At 42.1% G+C, this 24,662-nt stretch overlaps 1 protein-coding gene across 2 annotated transcripts in view; it reads right to left on the reverse strand.

The window, feature by feature from the left end:
- cep89 (centrosomal protein 89) overlaps positions 1 to 14,224 on the reverse strand; it is a 115,396-nt gene extending 101,172 nt beyond the window's left edge. For both annotated transcript variants that reach the window (XM_048546660.2, XM_048546659.2), the window contains exons 1-4: positions 14,070 to 14,224; positions 8,144 to 8,250; positions 6,987 to 7,160; positions 2,538 to 2,748 (exon numbers count right to left, since the gene is read on the reverse strand). In XM_048546660.2, the coding sequence (XP_048402617.1) occupies positions 2,538 to 2,748; positions 6,987 to 7,160; positions 8,144 to 8,250; positions 14,070 to 14,108 (531 nt within the window). In that variant the 5' untranslated portion in view covers positions 14,109 to 14,224. The remainder of the gene's footprint in view (positions 1 to 2,537; positions 2,749 to 6,986; positions 7,161 to 8,143; positions 8,251 to 14,069) is intronic.
- Positions 14,225 to 24,662: the final 10,438 nt, after the last annotated feature.

The following is a 24,662-nucleotide window of genomic DNA, read 5'->3' on the forward strand; positions in this document are numbered from 1 at the left end:
ATCTTTCCTTGGCTTAACTAACAAATGATTTTTTCCAATCATCCAACACAGTATTGTGCCCCTTACTCTCAAATAATTTAAGCTCCATCTTCTCCCCAATATTCATCTCGTTATTGAAGACCAAAGCAACCTGTCTATTTAATACCTCCGCCATTTGTAATCATCCACTACAAATCCCTACAAATCCCATCTCTTAGGAATTCTGATTTACTTTTATCAATTCTCCTTTCATTGATAAATTTATAAAATACTTTGAAATTTTTTCTGATTTTTTTTTCCTGACACATACTTTTGGCTTTCCTTTCCTCATTTTAACATCTGTGCTTATTTCTTGACATTCTCCTTTAGCTCTCTTCATTGATCTTAAAGTCTTTGTAAGGTACTACCTTCAAATTCAAATGTTTTCTAGCCTTTTCATTCATCCATAAACCACACCTCTACCAATGCAGTGGTTCCCAAGTAATGCCCTGGAGCATCAATCGAGATTAATTCCTGAAACTGAGTTTTTTTTAGATTAGATTACCTACAGTGAGGAAACAGGCCCTTCGGCCCAACAAGTTCACACCGCCACTTGAAGGTTCCCACCCACACACCCTCAATACTAAGGGAAATTTAGCATGGCCGATCCACCTAGCTTGCACATCTTTGGACTGTGGGAGGAAACCGGAGCACCCGGAGGAAACCCACGCAGACACGGGGAGAATGTGCGAACTCCACACAGACAGTCGCCCGAGGCTGGAATTGAACCCGGGTCCCTTGCGCTGTGAGGCTGCAGTGCTAACCACTCAGCCACCATGCCACCCTTTTAACATTTATTTAACACAATTTTAAACATTATATATTGCACAAAATTTATATAAATGTTTTGATCTGTCATGTGACATGGTTCACAGGCAGATCAATGGAAGTGTCACTTTTTCTACACAAATTATTTGTTCCCTTTTCACGGCAAGTTTATTGGCACTGTGAGTACAGCACCACCAACTGGCTGTAAAAAGACTTCTTCCTGCAAGTTCAATCTCAGCACAATAAACATTTCTTATTTTTCAAAATGAACTGCACAGTACTTTTACTTTAATTAGAAGATGCCAGCTGCATGTTCAACTACAGTTTATTTTAATTACGTCATTAAACTCAGAGGTTTGTGTCATGAACATTCTACAGCTGACATGTAAGTGGTTCCTTCACCTCAAGTGCTACTCCTCTCCCTTTTAAAATCGCCATCATCTCCATTTTGCTCAAAAAAACTCATATCTTTCAAACTACCACTCTACTGCCAAGCTCAGTTTGCTATTACAAATTCTAGAATATGTTCACAATATTCCAAATGCATGTTCACACTTGCCGCAACTCCTTGTTTGATTCTCTTCAATCAGGTTTCTGCCCATAACAGCCCTAATTAAAGTCACAATGGCATCCTTTATACTGTATTCTCATTGTGCTCTTTGCCGCTGTTGATCAGCTCTAATACCTTACCACTATTGTCCAGTATTTTTAGAATATAAATACGACAACAATGAAAGCAAGAAATCTCTACAGGTTCTGTGGCATCAATATTGCTGGATGTTTAAACAGAGAATTATAAATAATTATTATTGTTGAAAAAGACCATTTGGGTCAAATTGTCTCTGCCAGGCCTCAATTTCCATTCCTCCATCATGTACTCAGTGCTCGGAAAACTCTTGATTTCCCATTTCTGTCTCAAGAGCAGCTTTCGTGAGTGCCCAGAATTTCATTTCTGGAGTTAGGGGTGGGGTTGCTAGTGCTAGTTGGAGCCCCTTGAAACAATGCAGAAACAATCACAGAAGCTACCAAGTGCAAAGACAGCCTGCTGACACTTGGCTCCAGCTCTACTAAAAACCCTCTAGCCCTGGCCCTAGCCCTTCAAAGCAGACACGCTACATGGCCACCCATGTGAACTCTAAAACACATTCACCTCCCACCACCACTCAATACTCTCCATGTCAATTTAAGTCCCTTTATCCACATCACTCTGGTCTCTCACAAGATCGTAGGGGAACAACTATGAGTAAGTTTTCAATTAACCATGTTTCCACATGTATTTTGAGGCAGAAGGCCCGTGGCTGCTCTTTTGTGATCTATGACCAAATTGATTGTGGTTTTGGGCATCTCAACAACACAGGAAGTATTAAATCACTGTTATTAACTTCTGGGATTTATGTATTATTTTGTGCATGTATGAAATCCTAAGGGCACTGTCAGTTTCAGGTGGAATAGCAATGGATGGCTGAACAGGCTATGCACTAGAAATGTTCAAGTCTGTGTCTCCTTGTACTTGGAATGAAAGTGAGACACCACCAGGATTTACAATGAAACTCTGCCGATTTATGTACCATCTAATACTTTGGCATTCAAACAAAAGTAAAATACTGCAGATACTGGAAATCTGAAACAAAGCGAGAATGGTGGTGAAACTCTACAGGTCTGGCTCTGTCTTTGTAGAGAGAAAGAGTAAACGTTTCAAGTCTAGTATGAATCTTGTTTTCAGACCTTCATTGCAAAATGTAAACAGTCACCTGGTTTGCCTTGTGAGGAATGGCATATACTGGCTCTTTAATATATACGTCTCCCTCCTTTTCGAGAACATAGTAATGTGGTTGGTCTGCTTTATCTGACAACAGTTCCACATCTTGGTCATCATCTTCTCCTTCTACATTACATTCTTCTTCAGAATCGGAAGGCAGTGGTAACCGAGGCCTGCCTCTAACAGGACTTTGCCATTCATTCCTTTTCAAAGATAATGAAAATTAATAATGGAAACCAGTAACAGATTCCCACAATTACTTAAAATGTACTTACCAGATTAATACAAAAAATTATATGTGGCCATGAATCTTAGACCACAGTTTAATTTGCACAAGCTTAAAAATGTTTCAAAAGTTTTGAATAGAAGATGCAGGAGGAATTCTTCAACCAGTTACAAAATATTGCCTTACACTAGAAAATGGCAAAACTTGCCAAAAGTCAAACATTTACAAGCTTTGCAGGGTGGGTATGTAAATAGCCAAAGCTTCAGACATATGCATTTTGGGGAGATAATTGGCTGCTTAAACAACTACCTATAGCCAGTTGGGATTGTTAAAATTAGACAAACATGTGCCAAAAAAAGTGCAGAAATCAATTACAATTGTCAAATAACTTACAATTGTTTGTATTCAAAAGAGATTAGTTACAGAAATTTTAATGTATTGATTTTTTAAAAATTAATGGGTGTTATTTGTTTTAAGCAGTGACACATCAATAGGCTGAAATTAAAGTCAGCCTGGTCTCCTTCAAAGACCTTCGCCCTTGGTGAATACTAAGCGCACTGCAGAAGTGGTAGCTAGAGGGAATAGGTTGGAACATGAATGTGAAGGTGGCATAGGAACACTAAAAGACCACAGGATGAGTGGGGGGCATAAGGTGTAGCTCAGTACAGAGACCAGGGTAACAAGGAATGCATGGGGGCTCATGGCATAGGTGAAGTGAATTAGGTGTCATGTGTTAGCAAGAATGGGGAATGAGATTTGCATGTGGGAAGGTTGGGCTATGTGGGTGAGGGCTGTTATTCATTCTGCCTCCACGCTTGTTCCTGGATTGTCCGGTCCACTCCAGGATACTTTGTCACCCTGGATTGAAAATCTGACACTCCAGGGCAGTTTCTTTTGGATTGGGTTTGTAAGGCCAGGAATCATCTCCACATTCCATAGCATGCAGCAAAATTCATGGCCAAAATATTCTAAGGGAATCTTTTTATTTGAACAACTTGCCAATAAAAATAAAATATGATCCAAATCAGGCACCTCTTTCACACAGCCTGATTTTGCTTTCCATTAACTTTTAATATAAATGTAAAATTAAGGAAAATGTAAAGCCCTCTGGATCTTGTCAAATTCCTGGATAAAATTCCTGCATAAATATTGAATATAAATAACAAGTATTAAAACGGGGAAAAGAAGTGATTCGAAGACTTGTATGCTCCAAAGCAAAAATTAGTTGAGGATGAATGATTAGAACCTTCAATGTAAGATCATTCATAGAATCCAAGGAACTTGGTACATCGCGTCATTAGATATCAAAGAGATATTTCAATATTGAACAAAAATGGACTATTAAACTGGTTTCACAAGTTTTGACAAATTGAATTTACCACGATGTTGCCTGGTCTGGAGCAAAGGCCTAATGGAGAAAGGCTGAGGGACTTGGGTCTGTTCTCATTGGAGAGAAGAAGACTAAGAGGAGATGTAATAGAGACATTCAAGATGATCAGAGGATTAGATAGGGTGCACAGTGAGAGTCTTTTTCCGAGAACGATGACGTCAGCTTGTACGAGGGGGCATAGCTGCATATTGAGGGGTGATAGATTTAAGACAGATGTCAGAGGCAGGTTCTTTACTCAGAGACTTGGACGAGGGGATTGAAGGATGGGTCAGCAAGTTTGCAGACGACACAAAGGTTGGAGGTGTCGTTGACAGTGTAGAGGGCTGTTGTAGGCTGCAGCGGGACATTGACAGGATGCAGAGATGGGCTGAGAGGTGGCAGATGGAGTTCAACCTGGATAAATGCGAGGTGATGCATTTTGGAAGGTCGAATTTGAAAGCTGAGTACAGGATTAAGGATAGGATTCTTGGCAGCGTGGAGGAACAGAGGGATCTTGGTGTGCAGATACATAGATCCCTTAAAATGGCCACCCAAGTGGACAGGGTTGTTAAGAAAGCATATGGTGTTTTGGCTTTCATTAACAGGGGGATTGAGTTTAAGAGTCGTGAGATCTTGTTGCAGCTCTATAAAACTTTGGTTAGACCGCACTTGGAATACTGCATCCAGTTCTGGGCGCCCTATTATAGGAAAGATGTGGATGCTTTGGAGAGGGTTCAGAGGAGGTTTACCAGGATGCTGCCTGGACTGGAGGGCTTATCTTATGAAGAGAGGTTGACTGAGCTCGGTCTCTTTTCATTGGAGAAAAGGAGGAGGAGAGGGGACCTAATTGAGGTATACAAGATAATGAGAGGCATAGATAGAGTTGATAGCCAGAGACTATTTCCCAGGGCAGAAATGGCTAGCACGAGGGGTCATAGTTTTAAGCTGTTTGGAGGAAAGTATAGAGGGGATGTCAGAGGCAGGTTCTTTACGCAGAGAGTTGTGGGAGCATGGAATGCGTTGCCAGCAGCAGTTGTGGAAGCAAGGTCATTGGGGTCATTTAAGAGACTGCTGGACATGTATATGGTCACAGAAATTTGAGGGTGCATACATGAGGATCAATGGTCGGCACAACATTGTGGGCTGAAGGGCCTGTTCTGTGCTGTACTGTTCTATGTTCTATGTTCTACGTGGAACGCTCTGCCTACCAATGTAGTTAACTCAGCCACATTAAGGGCATTTAAACAGTCCTTGGATAAGCATATGAATGATGATGGGATAGTGTAGGTGGATGGGCTTAGATGAGTTCACAGGCCGGCACAACATCGAGGGCCGAAGGGCCTGTTCTGCGCTGTATTGTTCTATGGTCTATGTAAGCATTCTATGCTGACAAGTGGTTAGATGCTTACAAATGCAACAAAGTGCAAGTATTTCCCCCTAACCCTCAAACTTTGGCAAAGTCACCAACCAATGTTAAGGATAGGTATCTCTTGAGACTTTGTTAGGTTAAAACAATTTTGGAACAACGAGCTTCCAAATAACTAATGATTGATAAAATGTGAAACACTTGAGTTTTCAGTGTACTGCTGCCCAAATAATGAGAACTAGCAAACTGTTGAGAGACATGACACAAAACAGGTTTATGCTTCTACACATTAGCGTGGAAGAATGCAAGTTCTTGATAGAGAATATCAATATTAACCTGAAAAGACAAGGACAATAAAGAATGTTGGCAAGATTTTAACTTGCTAATTAACGACAGTCATCTAACAGACCTTATTTCTCACCTCTGATTGAAAATCTGCAACAATCACGATCGTTTCTTATAAAACTCGAAAGAGCTGCAGATGCATTAAATCAGGAACAAAAACAGAAGTTGCTGGAAAAGTTCAGCAGGTGTGGCAGCATGTGTGAAGAAAAGATCAGAGTTAACGTTTCAGGTCCATTAACCCTCAGAATTGACGGTAGCTGGAAAAATGTCAATTTAAATGCAAAAAACAGGTAGGGGGATGGGGTAATGAGTAAACAATAGGATAAAGGATAGAGGCCGAAGTGAGAGGGGAACAGTTGGGTAGACAAAGGAGTTGATAACAATCTGGCGAGAGGGTGAATAGCTGTTAATGAGGACTGTGATTGACTAACAATGGGCAGTATGTAATGGCAGGCTATGTAATAAAAAGGCCTGGGGCCTAGGACATGGGAGAGTTCAGGCCCTAAAATTATTGATCACAATATTGAGTCCAGAGGCCTGCAGGGTCCCCCAGAAAATGAGATGTTGTTCCTCCAGCTTGCGCCGACATTCGGTGGAACACTGCAACAAGCCAGAGACAAAGATGTTGGCAAGGAAACGGGGTGGTGTGTTAAAATGGCAGGCAATTGGAAGTTTAGGGTCTTTCACAGATAGAATGTAGGCATTCTGCAAAGCAGTCACCCAGTCTACCCTTCGTTTCCCCAGTGTGGAGGGGACCATATTGTGAGCAGTGAATGCAGTAGGCTAGATTCTGCTAAGTACAGGTGAAGTCTTGCTTCACCTGGAACGCGTGTTTGGGACTTTGGACAGTGGGGAGGGAGGAGGTAAATGGGCCGGTGTTACACCTTCGCCGCTTGCAGGGGAAGGTACCGTGGGGCTATGGGGGGTGTTGGGAATGAAGAAAGAGTGGACAAGGGTGTCCCAGAGGGAACAGTCTCTGTGGAAGGCAGACAAGGGAGGGGAGGGAAATATTTATAACGTTAACTCTGATTTTTCTTTTCTTCACAGATGCTGCCAGATCTGATAATTTTAAAACAGACACAGATATTTGTAGCAATTGCACAGATTAAGACACCATCAATTTGTTGTGCAATACCTTAACTGCAGATCAGCCACAGTGGCATAAGGTTCAAGAAGGCTTTGTTGCTCTGAAAATGTGCCATCACTTTCAGAATAAGATCTTTGACGAAGTCCTGTCAAATGCCGCTGAGGAATGGCAACTGTACGACCAGTCAGGCACGAAGTTAAAATTACTGCTGCCAATGCTGACCTGAAATTGTAAATGAGTTCAAAGTACAACAGAACAAAACATATTGAAAAATACAATATTCTTTCAATAGGATAATTCTCAGCTATGTATATGAAGCAATCAGGCAAAAAATTAATGATTGTTTTGCTCTCCAAGAATGTACGTTTTGCAAACTGAAATCTTGCACACATATTTTATTCTCAAGATTTCCATTATTCTAAAATGATAATGACAATCAAAATTGTGTTTCCTTACACCCCTGCCTCTTCTTCAAAATAACCCTCTACTGCAAGCTCTTTTTTTTGTAGTAAGATCCCAGAAGGTACTAAAATTCAATTCTAAGATTTCAGATTTCACTGTAAAATACAGTTAATAATTATTTATCTCTACTCAAATTCCATGATACTTTGCAGAATCCCAAAGCTTACATTTTTAAGAAGTGCGTAAGTTAACACACCCAGGAATTGATTTTTTCCCCCAATGCTGCCATACAACTTCGTCTGTTCCAGATTGTATCCTCAATTATTTGTGGATCGCTAAATTACAGCTTATGCTATAGTTTTACTTATTAAGCTACAAGTCTACCTCAACCTGAACTGGAATGAAGTCCTATGCTGTTGACAATATTCTGTACCACGTGCTAGTCTTCTGGCTAACTGAGCTAACACCCCACCCCAGGTAACAATTAAGAGGTATTTGTTTATGTATAAATGTTACAAAGGAGTAGCAATACATCTTTTTATATGATCTAGGTAATGCATATTATTTTCATCCAGACAGTAATTTCAGATCAATTAGCAATTATAAATATTGTTTAGGATATCAAATCAAATATGATGCAACAAATACAAGTCAGTAATATCAACAGTCAAAATGCACCTCAAAATGTTGTGAAAGTGATCAGATAATTAACTTAAGCCTTAGATTGAACCAAATCTATTAGATAAATGCTTTTAAAACAAAAAGCATGCACAGCTATTAATAAAACTGAGAATACAGTGTACCTTGGTCTCTCTGGAGAAGGCTCTGGGCTACGTGGTGGAGGGGTGCGGGGAACGGCAGCTCTGGGAGCTATTGTGGCCGCAGGAACCAAACCATGAGCTATGTGTTTCTAAACAAATGGTGGAAAGCTTGGTTAGTCAAGGCAACAAATCTACAGGAGAAAATATGCAAAGTTACCAAAGTTAATGTTCCAGTAGTGGATCAATATTATCAGAAAATGTTGCCTTCTTTACATAAAATTAGGTTCAAATGAATTTCTGCTTTGTAAAAATCAATTCAAATGACATCCCAATATACAAAACTGAGATTCCTTTACAGGCAGTTCAAGCAAAAATTGGCATCAGTTACTCTTTCAGGCAATATCATTGTCCATCATGTCAGCCCTATGTAATTATGAAACATTAAATACAAACACAATACAAAATGATCAACGTATCAGACTACCAACACTGAATTATAAGAACAGAAGCATCACATAGTATGTCATGGGGAGGCAATAGCTGAGTAGCCTTATCGCTGTACTGTCAATCCAGAGACCCAGATTAATGATCCAGAGAGCTGGGTTTAAATCCCACCATGGCAGATGGTGAAATATGAATTCAGCAAAAATCTGGAGTCTAACAATCATTGTCAATTGTCAGAAAAATCCAGGTGGTACACTAATATCCTTTAGGGTAGGAAACTGTCATCCTTACCTGATCTGGTCATGTGACTCCAGACCCACAGCAATGTGTATTGACTCTTAATAGCCATTTCAGCAATTGGGGATTAGGCGATAAATGCTGGCCTAGCCAGCAATGCCATTATCCCATGAATGAATAAAGAAATGACAACATAGAAGTGGATACGTATTACAATCCCTTTTCATGCACATTTTAAAAGTGTAAACATAATGAATTAATCAATCCAAACGACAAATCAAATGCCTCAATTGCTTTCAAAATATCAAAATCAATTTCACAGTGAAAATAAAACTTATTAAGTATGTTTGCCTTGCTAAGGGAATCAGTAGAATTGATTCAATACAATTACATTAACTATACACAAATTGCAAAATTTATTCTAAGGAAGTATTTTAGGTTGTGGATAGCACAGAGATAAAGAAATCATAGGTGCTGGAAATCTGAAACAAAAACAAAACAAAAATTCCAAATCAAAACAACAATCAGACAGCATCTGTACATAAAACACAAAATGGTCATATTCTGTGAGCATTTTATTAAAACATTTTGGCATGCAGATATTTTGTTTTTGTTTCCTCCATTAATACATTAATTTCATAGATTAGAGTCACGGGCAAAATCTTTCCCTGAACAGCTGCAAGGATCGGGGCTGTGAAGGAGGGTGAAGGGGTATTTAGGAAAGGTAAGAGGTCTTCCTCACTGCAACCTCATAGGCTCCTCTTTGCTAGCCCTGGTCCACCTTTGCCACAGCCCTCAATCCCCCAGTCCTCCTCCTCCCCCCGCTTCTCTCCCTCCTCATTGCCTCCCTCACTTATCCCCTATTCACTCTCATGACCCCTGTCTAGCAGAAAACCTCCATCCAATCCTCCAAAGACCCTGTATAGCAGGACCTCTAGTTCCCTGATGCCAAGGTGCCAGCCTGGGCCATCTCCAGGGTAATTCTTCCCATGCTGTAACTATGGAGGGATATTCCTGGCTTACAGGTTTGAACTGGGACTCAGGGTGGATTTAAGCGGTGCTGGTGATGCAAACCCAAATGGTCCCAGTAGTGGCAAGCACTCCCACCAATGGTGTGCACGCAATAGCTCAAGAGCAGCACTGTAGGGGCATGGTGCATAGATAATGGAGGCAAGCAGCACAGAAGTGAAAGAGAGAATTTGTTAGAGATCACAAAACTTCCCAAAATTGACATTTAGCCGATTTTGGGGAGAATTCAGCCCACAGAATCAGTTTCTCCCCATCTATTCTGTCCACCAACTTCATGACTTATAACACCTATCAATCTCTTCTAATTACCTGGAAGCTACAGAATAGAAACAGGCCATTCAACCCAATTATTCATGTGCCACTTGAGTGACATCTCACATTTCTAACTATCAACATAACCATCTATTCCCTGCTTGCTCATATGATTATCTAGCCTCCCCTTAAATACATGTGTACTAGTCACCTCAACTGCTTCCTGTGGTTCCACATCATCATCATTCCAGGAAAGGCAGTTCTGCTGAGTTCCCCATTTGATATCTTGGAGATTATTTTTTATTAATTCATTCCAGTTTTAGTACTGTCTATGATTAGAAACACATTCTGTGTCTATTCTATCAGACCTGTTCATAAATGTAAACATCTTTTAATCACCCCTCAACGTTTTCTTTTTCAACATAAGAATTTGAGTTTGTTCATCCATTCCTGTTCAGCACAATATTGCATTTCTAGCTGCATCCTTGAAAATCATTTGCACCCTGTCCTGTGCCTCTTTCCACTTTTAAAAAGAATGGCAACCAGAATTGTACATGGTATCCCAAGTATAATCTAACCAGGATTCTATACAAATTTGGTATAATTTCATTATTTTTCAATTTTATCCCCTTAAACGATATATTCCAGACCTCAGTTTGCAATTTAAAGGCCTTACTTATGTATTTGTACTTAGTTAACCCTTTGTTTCTCAATCCCATTAATTTCTATTTTTCAAGAAATATGCAAATGTATTTTTCTCACTAAAATGATGTAGGTTTACAACTATCTCACTGAGAGAAAATATTTGATGTAAAAATAGATTATCAACTATAAAATCAGATCCATAATTCCACCATGTATTGTAACTGAAACACGAGTTTAATTCCATGCAACAGCAGAGGGTATTAATAAGCTTGCATGCCTTATACTAGCAAATAGCCCAGGTGTACAGAAAACAAAGTTGGAAAATTAATCTTACCGTAGACAGCTTACGACTGTTATATTATTGCTTTTGAGAGATGTGTTGCTAATGATTCAAGATGAAACCCACATGACAAACTGTCCTGTCCAGTCCAGTCGAAGCAAACAAAAAGCAAATTGAATACATAGCTACCTGTATCTTATATTTCCTAAATGAAGCTACATGCTGAAAACAAAACAATGCTGGAGGTCACAGTGGATCCAGCAGCATCCATACAGAGAAGGTGTTTCAAGTCTAGATGACTCTTCGTCAGAGCATTGATAGACAAGAATCAACAACACATCCAACCTGCTGTGAGCCTCAAATTCACTTTGGCTGCAAAGATGGGTAAACAAAATTATTGACTAGCTCTCAATCTTTCCTTTCTTTAAACGTATGATACTTCACACCAATGTATTTCTACACTGCAGATACACAAATGCCCACATTATGAGTGCTGTGCCTGCTATTTATTTTCTAAACTCATCATTCTTATATTCACAGTTACAATGATAAATTTAACTCTCTAAACCTAAAACTGTGCAACTTTTAAAACTCCAACTATCCTGTACTGACCTCATACAATTCTTGTGACCAGCAACTAATGAAATTTCTTAGATAGACAATCATACTCATTAGTGAGTGATCACTGACAATGACAAGGCAATTCTTGGTGATTATCTCATGAACCTAGAAATATCCTAATTTAGAACACTAAACTGTTCAATCTACACCTACGTATCTTTGATAAGACTATTCTGTATAGGGTGACTGTAAACTTTTCACTGTGCTCATTTCAGTCGGTGACAATAAAGCTAATTCAATTCAACTATGCACTCTATGCAACTTAGAAACAATTGATGTTCATAATGCATGCTTAACATAAATGTAATATTCCAAGATACTATGTAAGTGCATTACGAAGCAAAATTTGACATGATTAGCAAAATGTTACATGAAAGGAAATGAAGAACACCGCTAAGGAGCCTCTTAAAGAAATAATGTGGAGATATATGGACCTTTGGGGCAGAAATGCCACCACTTTTCGCCCTGGCAGCTGAAGGCCACCAAGGCCACCAGTGATGGAGCTATTTGGGAGCCTAAGAACCCAGAACTTTTCTGAATAAAGATATTTCAGAAGTGACACATTTGGCAATTATAGAGATAGTGAGGGCAAAGGATGGAGGGGTATGAAAACAAAACTTTAAAACTGACGTAATTTTAGTAGAAACTAATGTGAATAAGCAAGCACAGAGTGATGTGTGAAAGCTAATTGTGAGATTAGCACTCAGGGTTTGGATTTTTGACTACATGAAGTTTCTAGAGGAGATAACAAGGGAGGTAAATCTCGACCCCTGGCGAGGTCTCTTGATTCCACGATCAGTCAATGAACACTTGCAGTCGGTCTGGCTCTTCAAAACTTTATTCTTTATTTTCTTCTTACGGCCAGGTACAGATCATCCAGAATCACAGAAGTTGAGCACTTCCGTACTTCTTGGAGGAGCTGCAAAGAAATACATTGAATAGTCAAGTTTAGATGAAGGTTTGAATAGCAGAGGTATAGGCAGCTGCAGAATCAGGTGGTGATACAGAAATGAAAATTAACAATCTTACAAGTGTTGATATATAGTCAGAAACTCATCTTGAGTTTAATATGCCACCAAGTTTGCAAAAATCTTATTTCAACCTCAGAGTTGCCACAGAGAGAATGGCAGTGTAGAAACTGAAGACAACTACGTTGTTCATCTCAATATTTAACTGGAGTAAATTTCTGCTTATCCAGTACTTATCAGATAAGCAGTCTCACAATTTGGAGACAAAGGAGAGATCAAAAGTATTGTGGTGAGGTAAAGTTTGGGACCATCACAGTACATATGGAAACATAAGCTTTTTTTTCCTCCAAATGATATTGTTGAGGAGCAGCATATCCATAAGAAATAAAAAGGAACCATGATGAGAAACACGGGTGACATCAGAGGTAATAATGTGGGTGCAAGTGATTCTCTGACCACATGAAGATTGGAGGTGAGATACGAGCACAGTGGTAATGTCACTCGACCAGGATTGCAGAAGCTTAGTGTAATGGTCTGAGGAAGTGGGTTCAAACCCCACTATGGAGGTAGTGGAAGATAAACTCAGTTAGTAAATCAGGACTATGAACTATTCTCAATAATGATGTCCATGAAACCATCTGATTCACTAATGGCCTTTACAGAAGAAATTCACTGCCTTTAACTGGCCTAGACGTGCCTCTCGACCCAAAACAATCTGTTGACTCTTAACAAGCCTAGCAAGCTACTTAATTTGGGATGATCAATAAATGAAAGAATTTTTAAGAAAGCATAGAAAAAAAAATCCAGCTGGATGATGGTAACGGTGCACTGGAGGAGGGTGATGTGGTCAACCGTGTCAAAGGCTGCTGACGGAGAAGCATGTGTGTCATACAAACATAGTATGTAATTAGTGACAGGGTTAGTAACCACATTGGTGAGATTCAAGTATGGAGATCTAAAAAAGATTGTCACAAACTTGGGAGACAACATGACCAAGGACTTGAAAGCAATGAGAAGTTGGAGATAGCAACGTAATTGAAAACGCAGAGGGAGTCATCGGCTTTACTTTTTGAGAAAAAATTTAAAGTAGTGCGGCGCATCATATGTGCTCTGACCCACTTCAGAACCAACTCGTTTTCTCGTTATGGGACTAAATTGCATCTTCATTACACTAAAACCATTTCAATCGCGCGAAACAAATTACCCATCGAATTACTGTAGCACAGACTATGTTTATTGTAAGTCACATTGATATAAATTGCTGCCTCGAAATTCCTGAATTTTATGAATAGTCCTAAACGCGAGAAACTGATGTGATTGAATAAAAATCTGCAGCGTCCAGTTATATTTATTTTCCGGAGTGTCAATGTTTTATCTTAGAAACGGTTTTTGACAACGACGCCGTCATGAGACGTGTCCGTTACTTTGAGCGAGGAGGAGGAGGAGGAGGAGGAGGAGGAGGAGGAGGAGGAGAAACACTAGTCCCACTTACAAAGGGCATTTGATCCTTTCTTCTCCACCCGAACGGCATTTTGATTTGTGGTTGAAAACACGGCTGTTCTGTTTTAATCCGCTCGTGATCCACATCAATGTGAGAGTAGACGAGACGTCGGCACACAGCTACAGCCTACCCTGCAACAAACCCTAAGTCCATTGGGAGAAGGCCGACACCTCATCCAATCGCAGTTCGTGTTGTTTACCTTAGCGACGGGCGCGCCCGCGGACGCTGTGATTGGAGGAAAAGACGTTTAGCACTCGTGATTGGCTGGCGTTGGGAAGCGGCCCAGTGCGAAGTTTTAATCTGGTTTCATCTGCTGTCACTCGTCTCCATAGGCGAGGCCAAAAGCTGTGTCACCGCCGTGGGAGGGTCATTACTGTCTGGCTGCTGTTTTCAAGGAGCGGGTCCTCGGGATAGTCATAAGATGACTCGTTCAGGCTGTCACTAACCACCGTCGAAAAGGAAGAAGAAGAAGAATAAACATCCTGGAGCAAAATGGACAGAGGGGATAGGAAGCAGATAGATAAAATGAATCAGATATGCTGCGGGGGGTGGGGTACGAACAGTTCATCTACTTCACTGACACCTTCCACCCCAACCTTAAGTTCACCTGGACCATCTCCGATACCTCTCCCTCTCCTTCCTGGACCTCTCTGTTTCCATCTCTGGCAATCACCTGGAAACCGATGTCCATTTCAAGCCCACCGACTCCCACAGCTACCTAGAATACACCTCCTGTCACCCACCTTCCTGCAAAAAGGCCATCCCCTATTCCCAATTCCTTCACCTCCACCGGATCTGCTCCCGAGATGAGACATTCCACTCCAGGACATCACAGATGTCTTCGTTTTTCAAGAACACATTCTCTCCACAATGGTCGAAAACGCCCTCGACTGTGTTTCTTGCACTTCCCGCAACTCATCCCTCACACCCACTTCCCTTAATAACAACCAAAAGAGAATCCCCCTCGTCCTCTTGTACCACCCCACCAACCTCCAGATCGAACGCATCATCGTCTGACACTTCTGCCATCTGCAATCCGACCCCACCACTGAAAACATTTTTACCTCCCCACCCTTATCTGCTTTCCGGAGGGACCGTTCTCTCTGTGACTCCCTTGTCCGCTCCACACTCCCCACCAGCCCCAGCACTCTTCCCTGCAACCACAGGAAGTGCTATGCCTTCCCCACACCTTCCACCTCACCCCCATCCCAGGCCCTAAGAAGACCTTCCACATCAAACAGACGTTCACCTGCACATCTGCTAATGTGGTATACTGTTTCTGCTGTTCCCGAAGTGGCCTCCTCTACATTGGGGAAGCCAGGTGGAGGTTTGGGGAATGCTTTGCACAACACCTAATCTTGTTTCGCACCAAACAACTGCACCACTCAGTCGCGAACCATTTCAACTCTCCCTCCCATTCCTTGGACGACATGTCCATCCTGGGCCTCCAGCAGTGCCACAACAATGCCACCTGAAGGTTGCAGGAACAGCATCTCATATTTATTTTGGCAACCCTGCAGCCCAATGGTATCATTGTGGACTTCACAAGCTTTAAAATTTCCCTCCCCCGACCGCATCCCAAAAACAGTTTAGCTCGTATCTGCCTCCCTAACCTGTCCTCCCACCTATCCACTCCTACCACCTCAAGCCCCACCCCGATCTGCTACCTACTAGCCTCCTCCTGCATCCTTGACCCGTCCGTCCTGCCTGGACCGACTGATCCCCTCCCTAACTCCCCACCTACACTCACCTTTACTGGTTCCAACTCCGTCTCCTTGACCTATCTGTCTCCTCTCCACCTATCTGCTCCTTTATCCATCTTCTATCCACCTCCCCCTTTCTCCCTATGTATTTCAGAATCCCCTTTCCCTCCCCCATTTCTGAAGATGGGTCTAAAGCCGAAATGTCAGCTTTCCTGCTCCTCTGATGCTGCTTGGCCTGAGTATTCATCCAGCTCTACACCTTGTTGTCTCATGCTGTGGGGGGGGGGTGGTGAAGGGGTAGTTTGTAGATAGGGCAGCTGGGGTTACTCCTGACAACAAGGAAGTGATGCCCCTTTGGGAGATGGTGAACGGGAAGGATAAAAAAATGATGAGATTCTAAATTTAGGCAATCAGTATGACCAGACACAGACTGTCCAAGATAAGAAGTTGGGCAAATCTGTGAACAGGTATATCAGTAGGAGGTGTTCAAAATAATTTAATACAGAACCAGGTTATACCATGAAAGGGCAATAGTTCAACTTGCCAAGGGAAGCAAACAAGAACAACGTCAAGCGAGTAGAAAATTTGATATTGAGATCATGCTTTTCCTAATATTATAATGGTGATCCAGATCTTGGTGTGCAGGGGACAATTTCAAACTTTGCAGATAATACATAATTTGAAGGCATTCTAAACTGTGTGGAGGGCAGTGTGGAACTCCAAAAGGATAAAGACAAGTTGGTGAATGTGTAGCAGATGACATTTGATGATTTGCATGTATGAGACTGGGTATGAAGAACAGTGACAAACAAGCTAAAATAAGGGGTGCAATACTTAAAAGGTACGGGAGCAGACAGACCTGGGTATATATGTGCACAGATCATTAAAGGTGTAAGGACAGGTGGAGAGAGTAATTAATAAAACAAATAATATCATGGAGTTTAGTAAATATATTAAGTACAAGAATAGGAGCTTATGCTGAAGTTTTAATAAGGCACTTGTTAAACCTCAGCTGTAGTTTTGCATGCAGTTTAGGGCATGGCACAATAGAAGGATGTATATGCTATTGGTGAGGGTTTACAAGCATGGTTTCAGGCATGTCAACTGCCAGCTATGAGGATAGATCGGACAGTTTGGGACAATTTTCCCTGGAGCGAAAGGTGAGAAGAAATCTTATAGAAGTTTTCAAAATCATAAGGATCTGCATTGCTTGGGAAGGGGAGAAACAGTTCCTGCTTATGAAAGAATCAATAACCAGAGGGCACAGATTCAAAGTGTTTTGTGAAAATAACAAAGTTTTGTGAGAAAATAATTCTTTACACAATGAGTTGTTCATGACTCAAATCTAGTGCTTCCAAGTGTGGAGGAGGCAGGTTCAATTGAAACAGTCAAGAAGGTATTGGATAATTATTTTACTAGAACCATAAAATATGGGAGTAGATGTAGACCATTCAGCCCATTGAGTCTGCTCTGCAAGATTATGCCTGACTTGATAATTCTCAACTCCACTTTCCTGCCTTTTCCCCATAATCTTTAATTCCCTTACTTATTAAAAAATTGTCAATCTCAGCTTTGAACACAGTTAATCACCCAGATTCTACATCCCTCTCTAGTACAGAAATCTACAAGAACAAATTCCTGTTTTAAATGGTCGAACCCTAACTCTGAGATTATACCCTCTGGTTCTTGACTCCCTCACAAAAGGAAACAACCTCTCAAAATCTATCCAAAAAGCCCACTAAGAATCTTAAATAAAAAGAGAAAATGCTGGAGAAACTCTGGAGGTCTGACAGCATCTGTGGAGACAGAAACAGAGTTCACATTTTGAATCTGATATGACTTCTTCAGAGCTGACTGAAAGGGTTTGGAAATTGTTGGTCTTTATGTTGTTAACAGAGGAGTAGGGATGGTGAGAGGTGAAGCAGTGAGTAGGTAAGATGGTGAGAGCAAAAATCAAAGTGAGTGCTGATATAATAACAAAGAGCTGTGGATCCTGGAAATATGAAACAGAAAGTGCTGGAAAAACTTAGCAGGTCTGGCAATATTGGTCATTGGATTCAAAACATTAACTCTTTTTCACTCTATGGATGGTGCTCTCAATAAGACTAAATATTAAATTGATATGGTTAAAGTTATTGTTAAATTTGTAATTAGCACACCAAGTAGCCTGATTGTTTGGAAACTGAGAGATGAGATTATCGTCTTGTTAGTCATGTGAAGATTGGAGATCAGAGAACTAACTTTGTAAGATGACCAAAAAATCTGAAGAGATTGCCAAGAGATAAAGTGATGGAAAGTTAAGGACTTAAATGCTCAAAAAACACGGTGGACATGTGATGACACTAAATAGGGAATGGAGAGGAGACAGACAAGAATCCGAAGATCCCATTGTGGGATAAAGTTGATGTAGGTAAGATGGAGTCAGCTAACAGCATTGCAGAAAGAATGTACAGTTTTGGAGCTGAGTAGAGAGGGTAAGTGATTCCTTAAGGTTTTAAAAAGGGTAGAGTGTCAGAGAATGCATTACTTGAGGTATTTCCATAAAAGAAGAGCCAGGAAGAGTGTAGAATTGATTACAAAACAGAAAAGCTATTGCAAAATTAGAGGCCACCAGAAGATTCAGGGGTGGCAGAGAAATTAGTTGCAACCCAGTAGGATAATCCAGCCAAATGGCTAAATCTGAAAATTAGTAGAACAGTTAGAAGCTGAAGTCACATCAAGCAGTGGATTGCCAGCAAAATTGTCCTGATGATGAGTCCAGCAATAGCCCAACTGGACCATTTTCTCAGAATCATACCTTAAACTGATGTCTAAGATCTCTCAAATACCATCACTGGGAATATTCTGCCCAATAGCCAGACTTGGTAGTACAGTGGCATATAGTCAGAATGTCCTCAACATTGAGTCTGGATCCCATTAAGTCTCAAGATATCAGGTCAAACATGGGCAAGAAAACCTTTTGCTGATCACCTCAGCTGATTGACTGCCACTTGCAAAAAGCACTGAAGGCAGCAATAGTACACAGATAATGTATCCGAGCTGCCAGACAGAAACTGTGGTGAGTGGTGAGAGAACCAAATCAAGAAAACTGATTTCCCAAAGCTTGTGCATCATCTACAGGATTCAAATTCGGGATGTGATTAAAAAACCTTTGCTTGTTTAATGAGTGCAGCTTCACAACACCCAAGAAACTCTGCATCACCCAGAACAAATTAGCAGAACTAATTTGGACAGTGGCTAAACTCAAGACACTATACGTGTAGTGTCTCCCACCTGACCTCCTCCTCTGACCAAAAAAAAGACTGGTGTGTTGATAAGGTAAGTGTTCTTTTTCTTTTATTGTGTGCTGGTAAGTAGAGTGATTTGGTACTTTTTTTCATTTCATTTCTCTAGTATTTGATATTATAGTAGGACTAAGTTAAGCCTAAGAGTAAAAATGGCAGGAGATCCCAGACCCATGTTATGCTCCTCTTGCTCAATGTGGGAGCTCAGGGACGCGGCTGATGTCCCTGACTCGTACACCTGCATGTAGCGTGTCCAGCTGCAGCTCTTGTTAGACTGCATGACGGCTCTGGAGCTGCGGATGGACCCATTTTGGAGTATCCACGATGCTGAGGAAGTTGTGGATAGCACGCAGCAAATTGGTCACACCACAGATTTGGATTGCTCAGGGAGAAAGGGAATGGGTGACCAAAAGGCAGGAAAAAAGCACGAATGCAGTGCAGGTGTTCCCTGCGGTCGTCTCTCTCCAAAACAGGTATACTGTTTTGGATACTGTTGGGGGAGATGGCTCACCAGGGGAAGGCAACAGTAGCCAGGTTCATAGCACTGTGGCTGGCTCTGCTGTACAGAAGGGCGGAAAAAAGAGTGGAAGGTCTATAGGTGTAGGGGATTCAATTGTAAGCGGAGTAGACAGGCAGTTCTGTGGTCAAAAATGAGACTCCCGGACCACTGCATCCCAAAACCAGCCCAGCCTGTCTCTGCTTCCCTAACCTGTTCTTCCTCTCACCCATCCCTTCTTCCCACCTCAAGCCACACCTCCATTTCCTACCTACCACTTCATCCCACCTCCTTGACCTGTCCATCTTCCCTGGACTGACCAATCCCCTCCCTAACTCCTCACCTATACTCTCCTCTCTACCTATCTTGTTTTCTCTCCATCTTCAGTCCGCCTCCCCCTCTCTCCCCATTTATTCCAGTTTCCTCTCCCCATCCCCCTCTCTGATGAAGGGTCTAGGCCCAAAACGTCAGCTTTTGTGCTCCTGAGATGCTGCTTGGCCTGCTGTGTTCATCCAGCTCCACACTTTGTTATCTCCCGAATGGTATGTTGCCTCCCAGGTGCACGGGTCAGGGATGTCTCAGATCGACTGCGGGACATTCTGAAGGGGAAGAGTGAACAGCCAGCTGTCATGGTGCATATAGGCACCAACGATATAGGTAAAAAATGGGATGAGGTCCTACAAGCAGAATTTAGGGAGTGAGGAGACAAGTTAAAAAGTAGGACCTCAGTGGTAGTAATCTCAGGATTGTTACCAGTGCCAGGTGCTAGTCAGAGTAGAAATGAAAGAATACGCAGGATAAATGAGTGGCTTGAGAGATGGTGCAGGAGGGAGGGTTTCAGATTTTTAGGACATTGGGACTGGTTCTGGGGGAGGTGAGACAATTACAAATCGGACGGTCTACACCTGGGCAGGACTGGAACCAATGTCCTAGGGGCTGCTTTTGCAAACACTGTTGGTGAGGGTTTAAACTAGTGTGGCAGGGGGATGGGAACCAAATGAGGAGGTCAGTGGACAGTAAGGAGGTACTAACTCAATCCTGTAAGGAACTAGATATTGAAGTCAGTCTAAGGGGAAGAGTAGGCAGAGAGCATATGATGAATGCAAAGGGACAGGTGGTCTGAGGTGCATTTGTTTTATTGCAAGAAATGTAGTAGGTAAGGCAGAGGAATTTAGGTCTTGGATTAGTACATGGGAGTATGATGTTATTGCTATTACTGAGACTTGGTTGAGGGAAGGGCAAGATTGGTAACTAAATATCCCAGGATATAGATGCTTCAGGTGGGATAGAGAGGGAGGTAAAAGGGGTGGAGGAGTTGCATTACAGGTCAAAGAGGATAGCACAGCTGTGCTGAAGGAGGGCACTATGGAGGACTCGAGCAGTGAGGCAATATGGGCAGAGCTCAAAAATAGGAAGGGTGCGGTACCAATGTTGGGATTGTACTACAGGCCTCCCAATATTGAGCATGAGATAGAGGTACAAATATGTAGACAGATTATGGAAAGATGTAGGAGAAATAAGGTGGTGGTGATGGGAGGTTTTAATTTTCCCAACATTGACTGCGATTCACTTAGTGTTAGGGGTTTAGTTGGAATAGAATTTGTAAGAAGCATCCCAGGAGGGTTTTCTACAGCAGTATGTAAATAGTCCATCTTGGGAAGGGGTCATACTCGACCAGGTGTTTGAAGTTTCAGGAGGGGATTACTTTGGGAATAATGATCACAATTCTAAGTTTTAGAATACTGATGGACAAAGACAAGAGTGGTCCTAAAGGAAGAGTGCTAAACTGGGGGAAGGCCAACTGTAGCAAAATTCGGCAGGATCTGGGGAATGTGATTGGGAGCAGCTGTTTGAGGGTAAATCCACATTTGCTATGTGAGAGGCTTTTAAAGAGAGGCTGATTAGAGTGCAGGACAAACATGTCCCTGTGAAAATGAGGGATAGAAAAGGCAAGATTAGGGAACCATGGATGACAGGTGGAATTGTGAGACTAGCAAAGAGGAAAAAGGAAGCATACATAAGGTCTAGGCGACTGAAAACAGATGAAGCTTTGGAAGAATATCGGGAAAGTAGGACCAATCTGAAACGAGGAATCAAGAGTGCTAAAAAGGGTCATGAAATATCGTTAGCAAACAGGGTTAAGGAAAATCCCAAAGCCTTTTATTCGTACATAAGAAGCAAGAGGGTAACTGGAGAGAAGGTCTAGGCCTGAAACATCAGCTTTTGTGCTCCTAAGATGCTGCTTGGCCTGCTGTATTCATCCAGTTCCACACTTTGTTATCTCGGATTTTCTAGCATCTGCAGTTCCCATTATCTCTAACTAGAGAAAGGGTTGGCCCACTCAAGGACAAAGGAGGGAAGTTATGCGAGGAGTCACAGAAAATGAGGGAGATTCTTAATGAATACTTTGCGTCAGTATTCACGAAGGAAAGGGACATGATGGACGTTGAGGTTAGGGATAGATGTTTGATTACTCTAGGTTAAGTCAGCATAAGGAGGGGGGAAATGTTGGGTATTCTAAAAGGCATTAGGGTGGACAACTCCCCAGGTCTGGATAGGATCTATCCCAGGTTACTGGGGGAAGTGACAGAAGAAATAGCTGGGGCCCTAACAGATATCTTTGCAACATCCTCGAGCATGGGTGAGGTTCTGGAGGACTGGAGAATTGCTAATGTTGTCCCCTTGTTTAAAAAGGGTAGCAAGGATAATCCAGGTAATTATGGACCAGTGAGCCTGACGTCAGTGGCGGGGAAGCTGCTAGTGAAGATACTGAGGGATAGGATCTATTTATATTTGGAAGAAAATGGGCTTATTAGTGATAGGCAGCACTGTTTTGTGCAGGGAAGGTCATGTCTCACCAACTTGATATAATTCTTTGAGGAAATGACGAAGTTGACAGATGAGGGAAGGGCTGTAGATGTCACATACATGGAATTCAGTAAGACCCTTGATAAGGTCCCCCATGGTAGGCTGATGGAGAAAGTGAACTTGCATGGGGTCCAGGGTGTACGAGCGAGATGGATAGAGAACTGGCTGGGCAACAGGAGAGAGAGATTTTGGAGTAGATCTATAGCTCGGGTTGTGGGTGTTGAGGTTGGTTGGCTCACCGAGCTGGTTTGTTGTTCTGCGGAACGAAACAGCTCGGCGAGCCAACCAACCTCAAGGAGACAGAGAGTTGTAGTGGAATGGAGTTTCTCAAAATGGAGAACAATGACCAGTGGTGTTCCACAGGGATCTGTGTTCGAACCACAGTTGATTGTGACATACATAAATGTTCTGGAGGAAGCCATAGATGGTCTGATTAGCAAGTTTGACGATGACACTAAGATTGGTGGAGTAGCAGAGAGTAAAGGGGACTGTCGGAGAATGCAGCAGAATATAGATAGATTGGAGAGTTGGGTGGAGAAATGGCAGATGGAGTTCAATCCAGGCAAATGCGAGGTGATGCATTTTGGAAGATCCAATTCAAGAGCGAACAATACGGTGAATGGAAAAGCCCTGGGAAAAATTGATGTTCAGAGAGATCTGGGTGTTAAAGTCCTTTGTACCCTGAAGGTGGCAATGCAGGTTGATAGAGTGGTTAAGAAGGCATATGGCATGCTTTCATTTATTGGATGGGGTATTGAGTACAAGTGTTGGCAGGTCATGTTACAGTTGTATAGGACTTTGGTTTGAACACATTTGGAATACTGTGTGCAGTTCTGGTCGCCACATTACCAAAAGGATGTGGATGCTTTGAAGAGGGTGCAGAGGAGGTTCACCAGGATGTTGCCTGGTATGGAGGGCGCTAGCTACGAAGACAGGTTGAGTAGATTAGGATTATTTGCATTACAAAGATGGAGGTTGAGGGGGTCCTGATTGAGGTCTACAAAATCATGAGGGGTATAGACAGGGTGGATAGCAAGAAGCTTTTTCCCCAGAGTGGGGGACTCAATTACTCGGGGGTCACGCTTGCAAGGTGAGAGGGGAAAAGTTTGAGAGATATGCATGGAAAGTTCTTTACGCAGAGGGTGGTGGGTGCCTGGAATGCGTTGCCAGCGGAGGTGGTAGAGGTGGGCATAGTGGCGTCATTTAAGATGTATCCAGACAAATACATGAATGGGCAGGGAGCAGAAGGATACAGATCCTTGGAAAATAGGCAACAGGTTTAGATAGAGGATCTGGATCAGCGCAGGCTTGGAGGGCCGAAGGGCCTGTTCCTGTGCTGTAATTTTCTTTGTTCTTTGTTATTCTTGTTCCTTGATCAGGCCCTGCCTGCTACTGACATGCAAAGGCAACAACATGTTCCATGCATCTCGAGGAAGTGTTGTAATAACTTCCCAAAGATCCTTCCACAGCCCCTTTTAAACTTGAAACTTCTACTGTGTAGAAGAAAAAGGGCAGCAGGTGCATAATTATCCGCAAGTTCCCTCCACCAGCCACACCATTCTCACTTGGAACTATAGTCACTATTCTGTTACTGTCGAAGAATCAAAATCCAAGAACTCCCTCCCTATCTGCAAGTTGTAAAAAGTAGCTCATCACTACCCTCTGCTGCAATTTAGGATGGACAGTATCTCACCAGCAGTGCTATGTATTTCATAAATGAAGAAAAAGAATTCTTTATAAGAACGTCTGTGGAACGCCTCATTTCCAAGTTATAAAAATCCCAAGACAGGAGTAGGGGGCAGTGTGGTAACCTTTCTCTACTCTGTCCAGAGAAGATGACTCCCTCCTCCTCTGTAAGATAACAAAGTGTGGAGCTGGATGAACACAGTAGGCCAAGCAGCATCTCAGGAGCACAAAAGCTGACGTTTCGGGCCTAGACCCTTCATCAGAAGAAGACCCTCTGATGAAGGGTCTTGGCCCGAAACATCAGCTTTTGTGCTCCTGAGATGCTGCTGGGCCTACTGTGTTCATCCAGCCTCACATTTTATTATCTTGGATTCTCCAGCATCTGCAGTTCCCATTATCTCTCCCTCCTCCTCCTCTGTGTTTTGACGACATTAAACTGGTGTCTAAGGTGTGCACTAAGGCATTTTACAGTGTGTTCGCTCATGACGTATATTCTACTGTTCTAGCTCTTCGTTTTGTTGATTGGTGCAAAACGAAATACCTTTAC

This window comes from Stegostoma tigrinum, chromosome 16 (assembly GCF_030684315.1).
Source record: "Stegostoma tigrinum isolate sSteTig4 chromosome 16, sSteTig4.hap1, whole genome shotgun sequence".
NCBI classification, from domain to species: Eukaryota; Metazoa; Chordata; class Chondrichthyes; order Orectolobiformes; family Stegostomatidae; genus Stegostoma; species Stegostoma tigrinum.